Here is an 18,167-nt window from a genome sequence, read left to right as displayed (position 1 = left end):
ATAACTCCCTAGGGGGCTAAATCCAGTACTCGTCTACAAACATTTTGATGAACTCAAATATTTAATAATTTTTTGAAGGAATATCAGTTATTTCGATAACATTTATAATAATAAAAAAAGGGTTTTTTGTTATATATATGGTTAAATTGGCTCTCCACTAGATAGCCTTTTTTTGGTTATGCTTTATGTTAATACTACTTTAATGTTTATTGGTTGGATACGCAGATATATAAATTTGGCCTTTATAGATCCAATATGGTGATTAATTATAATCATTTTTATTTTCTTTAATGGGCAAGAAGGTCCAATAACAGCACAGAACACTTTTTTTTAGAACAATCAGGTTTTATCTATGTGTTCTGACAAGAAGTTAGACATCACTCTACAGAGGTCGCATCTGTAATATACATGAAGGCAAGATGATCAGTCTCACACTTTGGGTACTCAGCTTTGGTAACAATAAATGTAGAATAAAACACACGTTTTGCAAAACATTTTATTTGAGGAAAACGAAAATAAAAAGTAACGGGAAAACGTAACAAAAAAAAGTTTAAAAAAAAAAACAGAAATCATTAAAGCAACATAAAATCACAGGAAAATGTGTAAATAATAATTACAGTAAAACAAACATAACAAAATAAAAACACAAACAAAAATGAACACAGACTAGAAAAAATAAGAAAAAAGAAACTTTTTACAGAAAAATTAAAACGAACGAAAGAAATTAAAACAAGACTGACTGAAGAAAAAAAAAGAAAAAATCATCGTTGCGTTATAGCAAACGGTAAGAGAAAACAAGAATAATCATAACAAAACAAAAATAAAAATGGTAACAGCGATAATAAATATCTTAATAAATTACGAGTCTTATTTAAAATAAATTATTAATCTCAAGAAAAAGAAGAAACTGCTCCCTTATTAAAATTTCAATAAACTAAGCAGCATCATCTATTTCACTCCAGTTAGTACTAAAATAAATAAATTCATCTCTTGAAACTAGATTATTACGTCCAAAAAATAAGAAAAAAAAACGTCAAGTCATTAAAACAAAAACAAAAACGAAAATAAAAATTAAACAAAAGAAAACATAAAATGTAAAATAAAATTATAAAGAAAAAATAAACTCGTCAAGTTTTAAGTCAATGGTCAAGAGTTTGATAATCGTAATTTCAAGAGACATTATTGTAATTTGATTTAATTGTTATTTAGTTTTTTTTGTCCAGTGTTTTTATTCTTGCTTCAGGTGCTGAGGAAGCTCGATGTTTATTGACCTTCCGTATCCTGAATGGCCGTATCCTGAGTGTCCACCTCCATGGACGTCTTCGTGGCTCGATGAGTGGCTGTGGCTCTGGGAGTAGACTGGCTTGGTTACAATCTCGTAGGTGGTAGATTTGTGACCTCCGGAGGTCAGGGACTTGAGACCGATGATGGCAGATAGCATCAGAGACATCAATGCAGTCATCAAGGCCTTACCAGCCAGCATAGCTAAAGCGCCCATTCCGAGGGCTCCAAGAGTTCCTGGAAATAACAAAATACCAAGTTAATAAAATAATAAATTTTAAAGCATAATTTTAAATTGTTGGGCAAGTGATTTATCTTGAAAGCCCAATTTTCATACACTCCTACAGTTTTGTGATTTTGGAAATTCTCCACCCATGGCGACATGAGTTCAAGGCGGTGAGTTTTCCTGGTATTTAATAGGAGAAGCCCATACCTCTCAAAATACACATAACAACGCTGAAAATTTTTAAGGTATTGATCACCTTAACCTAAAACGTTTCAAAGTAGTTCATTTCAATAAAAAAATTGTTTTTTTCAAAAATAAATAAAAATACTAAAGTTCCTATTATTTACTAAAATATTAAAATTTTTAGAACATTTCCTAAAAGTCGTAAATAACTTATGCTGGAAAAATTGAAATCGAGTTATGGTAGAGTAGGATTCGAACCTCAGACCTTTGGCCCGTGAGTTCACAATACTACTGCGGAACCATAATCCAGTTCAATTATTTGAATAATTTTTATTGATTTTTTCAAACACTTTGAATTATCTAATTTGAATCGGCCTCGTGGTGTGTTAATGAACACATTTGTCTATCATGCAAAAGGTCTCGGATTCGATTCCTGATATGGTTGACATGAAACATTTATTTCAAAATGTATTTTTACCCTTTAGTATTTTATAGTCCCTGGACTAGCGTCTAAATCGGAGGACTTGTCTTACTTACTTGTAACAAAAAATATCAAGATTCGCGGCAAAATGACATAAACAGACTACAAAGACAGCAAAATAAAATATTAAAGTTAGTATATGACCTTCCCTATCTACTAAACAATTAAATGTAACTGAACTCTTTAAACTAGAATCTTTAAAATTTATTCATAAATTAGCCACTGATGTAATTGTAGACGAAGAATTAAAACTTAAAAAAAACTGTAGTTAACATGAACACAATACGAGAATATCAGAAAAATATCATATTCAATCTTTTAAAACGAAAAAAGAACAATCGAGACTTAAACCATGGACTGAAATCATACAATAAACTACCAGACAAAACTAAACAAAAGACTCAGACAACCTTTACAAAAGATGTTAAAAATATTATTATTAACAGTAGAATGTGAATTTTAAAAGTGAAAATATTTTGTTAAATGTATGTAACCCGTAAGGGTTTATCAATGAAATTTAAATTATAAAAAATATAAAAAAATCCTCCGGAAACCACCGGTCAAACCTGAGAATATTAAAGAGCTCGCTCCCTGCCGATACTTTACGGATCTGGGCTTAGAGGGAGAAAACTTTTCACAATAAATTTTCACAGGTCGCAGTGACGTCAGAACCTTGCATAGCACTGATTCTCACCTCTAAGAATAAGAAAAAGCCAACTACATAAATATTAAAATGCCATCTTTAACGCGTTTGTATCTTGTTCATTTAATTATATACCTGTCATTGTTTGGGAAACACTTCACCAGTTAATAGTGCGATAAATTGATACACTTCCATTTAACGCGTTAAATAAAATTACTATAATTAAATTAATAATAAAGCACTGTACTCAATGATGTGAAGACTTACAAAGTATGATTTGATTTTATGATTCAAAGCATTAAATTAGATCCGGCCTGTAAGAATAGATCAATTTAGTTATCAATATATTTCACATAATTTACTTTAATTATATCATACACCGCAAGACAAAAAAAATTACGAGTTTACCTGCTACCGCGCCCCTTGACTTTACTGAACCCTTTTTCTAAGAAATCCTTTATCGATACCTCTTTCTTTTGTTTAATAAATTAAGGACACTATGTGTCACCTTTCTACAATATTTACATTTTAAAATGTCTCAACAGTCTTGTTTTACCCGCGTTTGAGTGAACATAACACAACAATCATGGAAAGTGCAAAGCAAATGTCGATTGCGATAAAATCCAAAATAATCACATTGTCGCAAGAAAACATATCTAATTGTGAAATATCTCGTCGAGTTGGGTATTCAGAAGGTGCAGTGGGGTTTTTATTAAAAAAAATCCAAGAAACTGGATCCATAGAACGGAAAAAAGGAAGCGGACGGGGGCGCGTGACATCTGCCCGAGATGATCGCTTAATAAAAAAAATTGTTATGCGCGATCGATTTTTAACGGCACCTGAAATACACGCAGAGGTGCAGTCTACCAGCACATCAACATTTTCAGTAAAAACAGTGTCCAGGCGGCTGTTGGAGCATGGTTTCCAAGCACGGAGTCCCGCAAAGAAACCATTACTCACGGACAAAATGAAGAAGGCTAGACTGGATTGGGCGAAAGAGCACCAGAATTGGACCTTGGAGGATTGGCAAAATGTTGTTTTCTCTGATGAATCAAAATTCAACCTTTTTGGTCGAGACGGCAGAAAGATAGTTCGACGAAAACGTGGGGAAAGATATCATCCGTCGTGCGTCACTCGAACCGTTAAACATTCACCCTACGTGATGATTTGGGGGTGCATGACAGCATACGGTTTAGGACCTCTAAATTTTGTACAGGGTACGATGAATGCCATTCAGTACAAAAAAGTGTTAAAAAAACATATTATTCCAACAATCGAGGACATTACGCAGTATACCGCGGACCCAATTTTTCAGGACGATTCTGCGCCGTGCCATAGAGCCCGCACTGTGAGTACAAATATATATATTTTTAAATGCATTTTGTGACCACATGATAAATAATTTATTGTTTTTTTATAGATCAATGAATTCAAGGAGAAAATTGGCTTAAAATCGTTGACGTGGCCCGGGAATAGCCCTGATTTGAACCCGATAGAAAATTTATGGGCGATTATGAAAAAAAAAGTCGGGAAAAAAAAATCAAAAAACATTGAGGAATTAAAAAAAAACTTAATTCAAGTTTGGGAAGAAGAAATAACATCAGAAATTTTAGATTCGCTTTACGCTTCTCTAAATAATAGAATTTTACATGTTATAAAAAATAAAGGTGAATTCACTAAGTACTAAATATTTTTAAATGTTATAAATATGTTTAAATGTAAAATACTTTAATTTAAAATAAAGCGATAAGAACCTACTTCTTAAATATGAATTAAAAAATAACATGTCTTTTATTATTCCATCACAAACACTCGACCATAAATGAACCGTTATGGGTCTCTAAGGTTCGGGTAATCTGATACCTGATATATAATGGCAATTTCTAAGTACAATTCATGAGTAAGATTTTTTATTTTAACCTTGAAATAACGAGTAGTCATCACATATGTCAAACAATATAAAAAAAACTAATTAAATATCAAGAATAATTCATTATATGTCAATTTTAGTTTTTTTGAGAACTCGTAAATTTATTTGTCTTGCGGTGTATATGTTGCGAGTTAGTGAAAAAAAAGCAAAGCGATATGCAAATACATAGACCGGTATCTCAAACGAAATAAGTATCACTAAAAAATATCTTAATCAAGATGATGGAATTCTTAGGTAAGCTAGCCATTCACAGGGTTATGTTTTGACATTTATTTTCTTTTTTTTTTTACATAGGATTTAGAGTAACTCCTGTAAACGTCAATCATAATATTTTTACAATAAGGAAGTTCAGTTTTACGGGAAATCGGATAATTTTCTGACATGCGGTAAAAATAAAAGCATTTTTAATAGTACTGTGAAGATTCTCCAAAGAGTATGAGAATAATAAAATGAAAAATATTTTTTTTAATGAAGTACTTTGAACGACGCCACTATTTCTCTGAAATCAACCAATGACAGAGTGTTGTTTTTTGAACGGCGAAGTTTCTCGAAAATGTATGAAAAATCTCAATTAAAAGCATTGCAGTATTCTTTAATAAAATGCACGCTTCCACTTTCTATTATGTTGTATCCCAACTCAACACAGGACTCTTGGCCTCGCAGAGTTAGGGATAAGTTATTATTTTTATAATATGTATCAATACAAGAATAAATGTATAAAAAATAATCACTTAGCTTTTATATTTTATAAATATTTTGTATTTAACAAATACAAACATGTCTACAAAAAAGCATTAAGTATGTGGATCTATGTAGGTAAAATCCCAAAGTCGTGACTCTAACTTAAACTTGGCTTCACTAATTTTTTATACTCGCCAACCAACTTAATATGCGTTTTTTAAACTTGTATATTTGAACTGGCCCCATTTTTCAAAATACAGTATTAATTTTACGGTGGGTGAACATAATTTATTTTATTTTATTATTATTTTGATATGTCCTCTTTATCCAAAAAAATATGCAAATTACTTATTATTTTTATACTAAGTCGGCTATTTTCAAGGATTTTTTTATTTTGTCTGCAGCTGCGTCATAGCGGCTGCCGGCAAAGTTTATTCAGATAAGGATTTGGAGCTTCAGTGGAACCACCCTATTTGGGCCAGGAGATACGTCTTCTTCCAACAATGCGGCAACCACGCTCTGTGTCACACGAGTCCGGTATCAGTATGAATATATGAATGACAGAGACGACGCTCTACAAAGCCGATTAGGCCAGCAGTCTCATTCTTAAGCCCTATGTCTTTTATTCTATTTTTGTTTGACTTATTCTGTGGTCAAATAACTGTTTATGTTTAATTATAAATAATTGACATGCATTTCGATTGTTTTTTTTTTGTCTTTGTTCCAATTTAGCAAAAGATTAAGGTCCCATGAAGTAAATTGATTTATTGTGACTTAATTGGCTCTGATTGATTTAAACACTTTACATGCTTATGCTGTATTCCCGTAATTGTATTATTAATCAAAATGTTTAACAAAATCACTATTTCGGACAGTGTAGTACTCTTAAAATAATATTAAAATATAAAGATCGATTTCAATTTAATTCTTATATGTATAAATACGGTTTTTCAGTGCCAGACCACGAAACTTCAAATAAATATTCCTCATGGTAAGCTTTAAAAAAATCCTAATGAAATTTTACCAAAAAGTCAAAAAAATAAATAAATCATGACCTCAAAATCCAGTAAATCTTTAATTTCGCGAACTAGCATCCCTTCCGTAAACCCCTACCCATCCCCGACAAAATAAAATGCGATAAAAACGTATTTGACCAATGAAGCGAGACGCACCAGACGCGGACAAGGGAAGCGTCTGGGTAGTAGAGGGGTAGGGGTTTGTGGAGGGGCTACTTGTCCGAGAAATTAAGGATTTACATCATTTTGGAATTACAGATTATTTTATTTTTTTCAATGACTTTGTGGAAGAAAAATTATTAAGATTTTTTTAAAGCTTACTAAATGAAGAAATGTTTCTTTAAAGTTCTGCGGTCTGGCCCAGAAATATTGAGTATAATACACCAAAAATTGATAAAATGCATTTTAAACTGCTTGATATTTTATGTTGACATTATTTTAGCGCTGTAATATTTTTTGAATGCATAAATCTTTGTATGATAAAAAGGAAAAAAAATGTGAATAAGGTCGTTTATGAAGGTAAAAATTCCCATTAATTTTAGGGAGACTTCTGTAAATCGAAACTACATGCTAAGACTTTTTTGCAGATTTTTTTTATTATAAAGAAAGAAAATTAAAACCTGTTTGATGCTGATGATGTTAAAACTGTGAGGTAATAAAAGCACGCCAAACCGTATTTCGTGAATGCCTTTCTGTAGTTTTAAACCTAAAAACATTTGTGGTTATTTGTGTTATTAAAACCATTATTATCCGGGGAACAGAACACAGAAGACAAACTTCACAAAAATAGGAAAATCTTTCGGAAGATTTAATGTAAGTCAATTTGATTTAGTCAAATAATCCGTTGGAAAATAAACAAATAATTCGTTTCACTTCAACACTATATTATCGAGCCAAACTTTGTTTCTAAATTTTAGCGCTTTCATAAAAAACAGATTAAAAATATTTACCAAAGTGATTACTATACTTAATTAAACCATCCAATGGTTATAAACCCTTGTCTAGACTTCCGTTTTTGCATCTAGAAGAGGTTTTTAAAAATATCTATTGAAATAAATGTAAGTATATCAACCCTACTTTAAGCTAAATACAAAGTACGAGTGTTATTGCGATTTGGTTTCGAAATGTTTCTTACTACTCCAATTGCGTTTCACGATTGTAGTTCGTGTGTAAATAATGATCGAATTCTCTTTCTCTATGGCACCTGACTTCCTTTTACTTCGACATTTAACTTGACGTATCATTGCCTCTCACTACAATGTTACACCGCTAACCCCTCATAACCCAATGCCATAATCTACATCCATACTAATATAAATGCGAACTTCTACAAAATTAAAGATTTTATACCAAGAAAGGAAAAAATTATGATGTACGAAGCCTATGTCAAAAGTAATTTGAATTACATGATCGCCTTCTGGGGAACTGGTAACAAGACAGACATAACAAGAATACAAAGACAACAAAATAAAATTCTTAAACTAACATACAGCCTACCCTACCTGACCTCTACGACTGAACTGTACAAAAAAACACACCAGTTTGACATAAACTACTTGACTGAAATTGAGACCTTAAAAATTGTGCACAATATAACACTGGGAAACATACAAGACGACGACATAATATTAGTCAAAAATGCTGACATACACAAATATAACACCAGACAACAACAACACTATCATATTGAAAAAGCAAAGACAAACACAGGACAGTCAAAAATACTACATAATGGACTTAAACACTACAACGACCTACCTCACTACTTGAAAACTTTTAATGGAGACAAATTAAAAATCAATCTGAAAAAGCACATGATGACTGAACTAACTAGACTAGACGAGACATAAAATGAGTAGACAATATTAAATTTCTGATGTTACCCTAACGGGTTTTTTAAAATTGTAAATAAAAAAATTTAAAAAACGTGTGTTCGTTTGGGTTCCCTTCACGTCTCAACAAAGAGACCGCCCTTTTTCAGCTTTCAAAGACAACAGCTGGAGGCACGATGCAGAAGCCTGAGTGAAGATCTACGCAACATCCCATCGGTGATACGTAATAAAGAACTCACACGAGAGGTAGTATCATACATGGTCAATATAGTGCAGGCGATTGGTAAAATAAACCAAAGTAGGGAACAAAATGCCGAACACTCCTCTAGTGGAACGGAAGGCCTGTTGACTACTGCCAACAGGCCGGCTTCTCCTGAAGAGTTTTAAGTGGTTTCCTCTCCACATGAGCAAATGCTGAGAAGCTCCCGATTGGTCCACAGATAAATTTAAAGAAATTTAATTGCAGAAAAAATCCACCTTTTTATATATTCACCTTGTATATTATAAGCAAGGTAAATAATGAAGCAAAGAGAGAGAAAAAAAAAGAGACCAATCGACATATTTTTTTGTGCATGAATAGCCGAAAAGGTGAGGTGCCCTAATTTAAATATAAAACAATCAATAGAGTGATGATTTAGATTTATTTAACACCACGCCGCTGATCATCAAGTTCCGTGTTTTGAAAAAGAATTGACAATTTAAAATTCAAATAATGATTAGTTCTTCACTTTTGTTTTAACTCTTTACTATTGTGTGAACAATTATTTTAAAAATTTATTTTTCATTAGTATTAATATTTATAGGAACCATGAAGTAAACTTTTTAACTTTTTTTAACTTATTTTTTCTTTTTTTTTTTTTTTTTTCTTCTCTTCCTTTTTTTTAATACTGCTATTTTATTTAATTGACCTTTTTTTTTACATTTTATAAATACATTTAATAAATATGTAATATTTCTTTTTTAATGTAGGAAAACTGTTTACCATTGTATACTTTTCTCGGTATTTTTGTTCGTTTTCAATATTATGTTATTCTTTTTTAAATTTTTTTTCACTAGTTTTATTGTAATAATGTAAAAGGTTCATGAATTCGTGAATAAATGAATAAAATAAAAAGCTTTTTTAACAACAAAAAAGAATTTCTTTATCTACTGGATACATAATGAAGTAATAGATTTCTCTAAAGTACATATGTCTGGTATACCTTACTAGGTACAACCTGTTTTAAAGCAGACATTTTTATGCAAAATAAACAATATCATGACTACCTTCTAGTTAATTTATTATACAGTTTTACAATATTAAATTATTCCATTCCATTATGAATATTTTTGAGTGAGTTTTCCAATTTTCTCTACTTAAATCCAGTAACCATTTTTTTACAAATTGATTTGATTGAATCCGGGTCATGGTTTTGCAATGATCGGGTAATGTATTAATGACAAGACATTATGTACTGATTTTTAATAGTGCTGGCTGTTTTCTGCAAAATGCACATCTTATTTTGTGTGGTCAGCCAGACTATAAAAATCATTAAACCTGGTCAAAAACTTACTTAAATTCTTTTTTGTCATTAAAAAAACGTATGTGTGCATTATTTTTCGTTTTTCAAAGTAAAAAACGTTCCAACTGCTGTGTAGATTTAATTTTTCATTTTTTTTTTACGAAAGTGTTATTATAGTACGTTCAATTATTATTACCGTTTTTTTCCGTAACCAATTGTACATAGGAAACTGCATAAGAATATAAGGTGTAAGACTAATCATCTCAGGTGTGTGAAAAAAAAATAATTAAGAAATGCTAGACCCGTGCAAACCACCAGAGTTACACGCAAGCAAAGCAATAAATAGGTGGATCAAGAAAAAAAACACTGACAGAAAAAAAACTTTGAAAAAAAAAAACGGACATGGAAAAAATATTAGTTTAGCATCATCAATCTGGTTTATTAACATTATTTATTTATTTGAACAGTTATGATTAGCATTGAAAGGGTTATCAAAATTTCTTGATCTATTTTCAAGTTCATGTAACAAGTTAGTTAAAAAAAAACAACACATTTCATCCGCGTAGGTTTAGTAAGACGAAATCATTTTCGAATATGTAGGTTAAAATGGGTTGGCCTTGTATTTTCTTTTTGTCGTGTTGTTTCGCCTTTGGTACACCGTAGTACAACTGGGTAATTACACTTCCCGAACAAAAAGACTGGAAGGTAGGCTGACCACTTTTTACGGATCATTTCAAGTGTGGATTGGGTACGATATTTACGTGATTGCTACGAAATGTCCGATGATTGGTATGAATGCGAACGGAATTTATCTGGGCCAAAAAACGACGGCGATTCAAAAGACAAGAGTGAATTTAATGACCTTTAAGCAATTTGATGATGCCATTTTAATTGACCAAAAAAACAGATCATAGAAGTGATAAATGAAAGGTAACTTTCCCTAATCTTCAAGGCTTCATAGTCTAATGCGGTTTTTAAATGTAAATAGGAGGATGAATTTGTTACCGTATAAAAGATATGCTGCTGCAAGACGTGTTCATCATCGTTATTATAAAAACATTATCCGCACCCAATTGTGCAGAGACCATTGCATTATTAAATCAAGTGCAGCGTATCTTATCTTACGCTTATGAGGCTATTCCAGGGACAATGAAATACTTCAGTTCGTTTAAAAAAATGTTTTCCAATATTAGCTCTTACTACACACAGACCGTGTTTTTATGGGTTTTTTTTAAAAAAAATATGTGCTAGTGTATTTCGTATTTGCAACTTACGTATGTTTATTGTAAGATGCAAAGAAAAAAATGTAATAAATAAAAAATAAAACCGTGCGTCTTTCTATCAGTTTTGCTGATACAAAAAAGAACGTTTTTTTGACAATAACTGAAAAACTCTTTTATAATTTTCAATTTCACATATCGCGATTTAGATTTGATTGAGCTTTACTACTTTTAATGCCCCTTCCACTGTGAGTTTGGCAAATTATATGGAGGGCCTTTGCAGAATATTTTTATTCACCCTGATGACCATATTGCTTTCACGAATAGTAGCAAAAACTGTATTGACTTATATCATAATAATCTATGTCCATTAGAGTAATTTCATAAAAAAAGGTATGTTTGATTAGAATGTAATTATCGTTAATTAGTTAATCAAATATTTCAGTGTGAAACCGGCGTTGAAAACCAATATTCAATTTAAATCTTCCCAGGAATCGAACCCGGGACCTTAAACGCGGTAGGCAAACGCACCTACCACTGCACTACGAAGCGGACGTTTCTCTCCTCGATTTCAACGAATTTTTAGTTAAGAGCAGCCGTCGAGTCAAAAACACCCAGGGCTCAAATTTTGGTAGGGCCGCGGTGGTGCATATTTTGCTGGAAAATATGTAATGCCGCAGTTGCATTCCATCAGCAACACTACCAATAGTCCTACTCCCTAGCGTCCATGAGTGGTATTTTTGGCCCCGTGAGCCCTGGGCAATGTGGCCACTGGCATTAACATCAGTGCCATAGCAGATAGGGAGAGGATGAATGGCGAGTGTCCGGCGCCATAAAACGGGACCCCTACAGCTAAGGGTAGGTAACCCCGACAGAAAATTCCACCGAAAAAGGCAATGGGAAATCACTTCGGTCAATAATTCCCAGGACATCACTATGAAGAGAAACCGAACAACGGCCCCGAGTCCCGGGTGGTCCTTAAATGGACCAGGGGTGCGAATAATCTCCCGGCTTGACATAGTGGACGTAGAGGGGTCGGAAGAAAATAGTTTTCCTGGCTTCAAAACATCCGAGCATGAACCAGGATTAGAACTGTGGAGGAGCTGTTTCTCACTGCTCATGATAGGGCAGCTTTCTCCCAAGTGATCGTCAACGTCAAGGGAACCCGACATGACACGTGATGAAGAATAGGTCACAATTAAATATATCAATAACCTTGCTTTAATGCTGTTTATTCGTACACTATTTAAAAAAAAAATGCTCTTGTCGACAAGCTTAGATTTAAAAACATTTTATTATCTTTTTAAACTTATGTTTATGTTTTCGGTATTTTTCTCTAATAAAACCGTTATAATGTTTTGCCAGTGTTAATTTTTTAATAATCAATTGTGAATAAGAAGATGCAGATGAATATGATGAGTTTGGAGAAAAATATAATATTATTATGAGTTTGGAGAAAAATATAATATAGAAAATCTGTAGTTTAGTAGGTAAACCAGATAATTATTAAAAAATACCACGAAATAAAAGTAATCTTTTATTTCTGGAGCCGTAGTATTATATTTAACATTGATTTAATCATCAGTAATAGAGGATTCTAATTAAATGCTCACAAGTGCAGTTTTAATTAATGGTACAACATTTATTCTTTATGAAAGATTTCCTGATATTTTTAAAAAGATCTTTGTCATTAAGATACATTATCTTATGATGATTTTAATTCATACAAAGCGTCAATTAAGATTAATGTTGATAACAACAAATGTGTAGTTTTAACACTAACACAACAGAAAAAATATTTCATGATAAATAATCAGACAATGAGATACAGTAAAATATACAAAGTGAACATCATGCAATTAAGTCTTCATGTAAATATTTTTCTACAAAGTCAAGAAAAAAAAAACAGTTGTCAGAAACTAACGTATAACGATAGAGTTAAATGAAAACATAATATTTAAAAACTTTAAAGATGAAGCTGAAAGATTTAAAAAACATTATATTTATAAAGGAAGAGAATCGGCACTTTTTCGAGTATTTCCGGGTCAAAGTATTTTTAGTAAAGCAGAAATAAATAAGATTAGTCAAAAGGATACAAAATATGTAGGATAAGTGTAAAAGTGTTTTATTCTTTCTGCCTAGTCGTGGTTATTTTGCCCCTTAGTTCTGTGAAATCAGCATCTAATATCTGAGATTAATTTTGTACACTGTCTTAAGATTTTTTTTATTTTTTAGTACATCTCCTGGGTGGATAATCCAAAACGATGATGTTCTCCGACGGATGGAAAAAGATAAAGAGGTACTGAAGACCATAAAGAAAAGAAAACTTGAGTACTTTGGGCATGTGATGAGAGGCGAAAAATATAAAATTTTACAAGTCATTCTACAGGGAAGGATTAAAGGGAGATGCAGTGCAGGTAGAAGGCGCTTCTCTTGGCTTAAGAACTTGCGCGACTGGTTCCATTGCAGCACTCAGTCCTTGTTCAGGGCAGCTGCCAATAAAGTAAGAATCGCAATGATGATTTCCAACCTCCATCGGGGAGAGGAACCATAAGAAGAAGAAGAAGAAGTACAATTATTAATTGTTATGTTATTTGTTGCTGCTTGTATTTACTCAGTAGTGCTTAAGACAAAATTACTAACATTAAAATATTTTCTTCTAAGGTAGTTTTCAAGCAACCAGTTAATAACTTTCTTTCCAATTTATTTTGGTTATCAATTGCTCTGTTTAGCTGATCATGTTATGACGTGTCAATAATATAACGTCTAGAGTCCTGCTAGCAGAACTTTACAACTCACCGGTAGAACACTCATAAACTTGTTGTATAAGTATTTCTAGATCTGCTTGCAAAACACATTTTCTAAGTATGCAGTGTGTTTTTTTTCTCTTGACGCGTTTTTACACCATGTTTCTGCAATATTTCTAGCCAAAATGGTTGCCAATATTCTTTTCTACATTTTACGAAAAGATACAGCTTCAAACGTTCTATCATTTAGATTATTAAATTTTGTTTATTTCGGAGAAAAACGCACATGATTTTAAAGACTTCGGCATGATAAACATGAAACGAAATTGCAAACGTTCCTTCAAAAGTTTAAAAAAAGCAAAATTAATGCATTAAAAATCTATTGAATCTACCAAGAGAAGAAACTGTAACTGAGTGTAAAAATAGGGTCAAAACTATGATATGAGTAGATACAATAAGAAGATTATCGTTGAAGATGGTATTCACAGGAGTTGATTAGCCTTATGTATTAGAAATTATTCACTCTTACGTAAGTCAGAATCTGTTCCACATGCATAAATTATCGAACAAGTAATGAGAAAAAATCATTATCGGAAAATTCAGTGGATTGATTAAAAACACAACAAGAAAAATGTAATTGTTTGAAAATAGCTCAAACGACAAGGCATGTGGCTACACAATTGCCTCTATTATATTGTGTTTACGCATGGGAAAAGATGTCTATTTTACGATTTTATCTGAGGAGCATCAATCATACTACTTTTGATGTGTATCAGAACATCTTTATTAAGGTTTGAACTTGGAAAAAGTAGAGACATTTGTAGTGGGTATTAAATAATAGCTTTGTTAGTAAAACCTGATCTTAATGACGATAATTTTGTTCTGATTTGTTTCGGGCTGCGAGCTGATAAGACCGATTTGAAGTCTGCGTCTGTTAGATTACCAACTAATGGGTTCTTAAATCCGTTCAATTAATCATTGCCCAATCGAAAGAAAAACGTTTGTTTTTATTTATAATTTACTTTTACAGTTACAACTATTATCGCGAGATGAATCTAAGTCACATTATTCATGTTTTAAGATATTTAATTACTTTTAAACATAAATTATAACCTTTGAAATATAGCTATTAAGTGCCTGAGATCAATTCAAGTGTTAGAAGCGGCCAACCGGAGGTCAATCGGAAAATTTCTTAATTCTATTATTTATCAAATTAGCGTTAGCTTTGTGGAATAACATAATCAAATTAAACGCTTTGTTACTAGTCACATAAATTTATTTTGAACACTACAGTATAGTTTAGGAAAGCTCAGATCTTTCCATCTAAAGTTGATATCTGTAGAAAAAAATATCTGTGCTTTCCAAAACTCTATAAGAGCACTCCAAAATAAATTCAAGTTGTCTCATAACGGAGTGTTTTTTTCCTAAAATCCCTTAATGATAATACTGATGAAATATATTTTTCATTAATTATTTAAGTTTATTATATGGGTGGTGATGGTAAAAAGGGGAAGTCCATCAATATTGTCTTAACATCCCTTAATGTAGTTAGCGGCCTCTAACGCATGTGACCTCGGAATCAAACTCTGCAGTGGCAATACGTAAAATTGTATTTTTTAAACTAAAAATGTCAGTATCAGAACGGTTTTTAACGTCCCTTTACTGTACACTAAAAGTTTGTAAATCTGTAAATGTGAGTTAAAAAAATATATAAGTGTTTTGTTAATAACAATCAAGCTAAAAACGTTACTGGGACTAGAATTATATATATTTTTTAATAAATTGATTTTAAAATTTACAAATTTATTTATGTTGTATTTAATAATCGTTTTGATAAACACACTGATACAATACATATTATTATTACTCTATTTCTTCTTGATAAACGCCGATTTGTAGCATTGAACTTGAGCAGTAAGTGTTATATGTAAACTGTGATTTTAATTTAATGAAGCTCTAATTAAGGGTTGAAATGAACAACTGTTTTGAAAATTATATTATGTTTTATAATTATAAAAAAACTTGCGTATAAACTAGCAATCACAAGACATCACTATAACTATACCGACATGGAACTTTTCCTAAATATATTCAGTCTCCCACAACGTCGATTTAATGCAGATTTAATTTCCATGTTTAAAATACTTAATAGTTTATTTGATGTCCCGACTATTCTCAAACAAATATCTCTTTAATGTTTCTTTACGTAGACTCAGACATAATGAAATTCTGTTCCTCGGTCATCATAAGACTAATTATCGTTTCCATGCGCCTCTACCCAGAATGACTAGAATTGTAAATGAAAATTAAGATCTAAATTATTTTGATTGTAAATTAAGTTTTTTTGCAAATAGACAAAAAGAACATTCCCAATAAATTAACTGTGTATTTGTAGAATTAACGTGGATTCCATAATGCCTGTCTAATGTATTAACTTGTCTTTGATTTTCTCTGTTGTATTGCTTCTATTATTTGTTACTGTATTATTATTTTTTTCTTTTTATGATTAGTTTAAATTGGATATTATCTGTAAATTTGTTAAATAAATAAATAAAAATAATTGAATACCTTTCATCATCAAGGCAGCCGCCATAAGCCCGCCCATTCCTCCCTTTTTGCCGCCACCGCCGCCCCCGAATCCGCCGCCGCCCCCTTTCCTCGCTTCCCCCAGCTTCTCGATGGCCCCATCATCAACCAGCTTCAGCCTCAAGGCGTGGCTATCGAGATAGGAGTTGAGCTTGAACATCAGGAAGGAGTCGAGTCGCTTTTCAGGATCGTTGGGAAAACTCCTGGCCAAATTGGCGACGACTTCCGCACTCTTTTGGTTGTTTCCCTTTGTTTCTTTGACCACAGACAATCCGGGGAGGATACTGTAGTCGGGATTCTCCGACATTTTTTCAATGAAGGATACGATGTCTAGTTTCAAGCATGTCGGGCTGTAGTTGCTATCGCAATCCTTCGCCAGAGAGCGCTTTGTGAATACTTCAGCTCCGTCTTTCAACTGCTGGGGAGTTGAATCGATGCCATTTTGGTACGAAGGTTCGTTAGTGGCTGCGGCGGAGGAATATTTTACTAAGGAGAGGATCGACACCGCGATGATAACTTTCTGCTTCCAAGTCATCTTGGAATGATTCACTACACTGAACGTGGCTGAAGGCTGACTCCTCGCTGGAAGCTGATAACCGAATGATGGTGAGCAGAGCCGAGCGGTGCTTATATAGCGATAGAAACGAGAGTAATGGCGGGCGCTCGGTCGCGGAAGGCGGGTAAAAAATGACAATAGAGAAATGAGTAGGTAATTTGGTACTCTTTCTGTATTTTCCTCTGAATCTCATATCAAATTTTGGCGCACTTACCATCGAATCAATTTTCTGTTTTGATTTTTAAGATAAGTGCACATTTTCGTTTTTCAAACAAAAAATGGCACCAGAACAACATATACAAATTAATTATAAAACAGTTAATTACAACGGTGGTGGAGAAAATTTTACCAAACATAACCATAACAAACTGGTTCAAGAAGAAATGAAAAAAAATTTTTTTTCACGTCTTCAACTTTACTAAAATCATAGATGGAAAAATTGAAGACATATGAATGTTCAAACATAGACAAAATGGTGAATGTTACTCTTAATTTAGAAAAACTCAAAATATTGTTCTAGTTTAAAATTTTGAAATTAGCTTGAATTTTTATTGACTTTCAAAAGAGCCTGTTAAAGCGTTTAAACGTAAATTTTTAAGCGTTTAAATTAGCAAAAATATTTTCAAACATAAAATTGAAAAATCAAAAGGCCCGGAAAATACGATTGAAAAAATAAAATAAAAAAAAAATTTTTTGCACCTCAACAGGCCAGGAAGCCCAATTACAGTGATGAATTACATCACATAAAACCCAGGCTTGAGAAAAATCACATTTTATTTTTGTGCTCTCACCGGGAACCGAACCCAGAACCTTCCGCGTGTGAGTCAAGCGTCTTGACCACTACACCACGGAGGCCACCATGAAGCAATAGAGACGGAAAACATTTTTGAGAAGGGAATATGGATGATTTATGTATCCACTTTCCATACTGTGTAACATTGACCATTCGGCCTATGTTTGGACATTTACATTTCCTAACATCTGTTTGTTGTCCTTATGTTGTAATGATCAGCACGTTTGCCTACCGTGCAATACGTCTCGAGTTCGATTCCCGAGATGGTCGATATGAAATATTTATTTAAAAGGGTGTTTTCAATAGAATGTTTCATAGTCCTTGGACTGGTACCTGAAGTGTAAGACTGATCATTTTACCTTCATGTTACAAAAATGATCAAGATGCGCTCTTAGGCACTATTATTTGCGGAAAGGAAATAATGATGAACCTCTAGGAAGAACGGATAATGTAACGATGTGGTTAAAGGTGCCACATAAATCAGCCAACG

General features: G+C 32.5%; 1 protein-coding gene across 1 annotated transcript; it reads right to left on the bottom strand.

Moving 5' to 3' along the window:
• Window positions 1-482: 482 nt before the first annotated feature.
• On the bottom strand, window positions 483-16,973 carry LOC148282979 (uncharacterized). The gene is made up of 2 exons (XM_088224263.1): window positions 16,311-16,973; window positions 483-1,518 (listed from the first exon to the last, which is right to left on the bottom strand). Exons 1-2 carry the CDS (start codon window positions 16,861-16,863, stop codon window positions 1,229-1,231), a joined length of 843 nt encoding a protein of 280 aa, XP_088080389.1. The 5' UTR covers window positions 16,864-16,973; the 3' UTR covers window positions 483-1,228.
• Between the last annotated feature and the right edge of the window lie 1,194 nt (window positions 16,974-18,167).

Source organism: Micrasema longulum, unplaced genomic scaffold (assembly GCF_059751315.1).
Source record: "Micrasema longulum isolate JH-2025_06_02 unplaced genomic scaffold, ASM5975131v1 h1tg000274l, whole genome shotgun sequence".
In the NCBI taxonomy this organism is placed as follows: domain Eukaryota; kingdom Metazoa; phylum Arthropoda; class Insecta; order Trichoptera; family Brachycentridae; genus Micrasema; species Micrasema longulum.
This window is presented reverse-complemented; position numbering and strand designations above follow the sequence as displayed.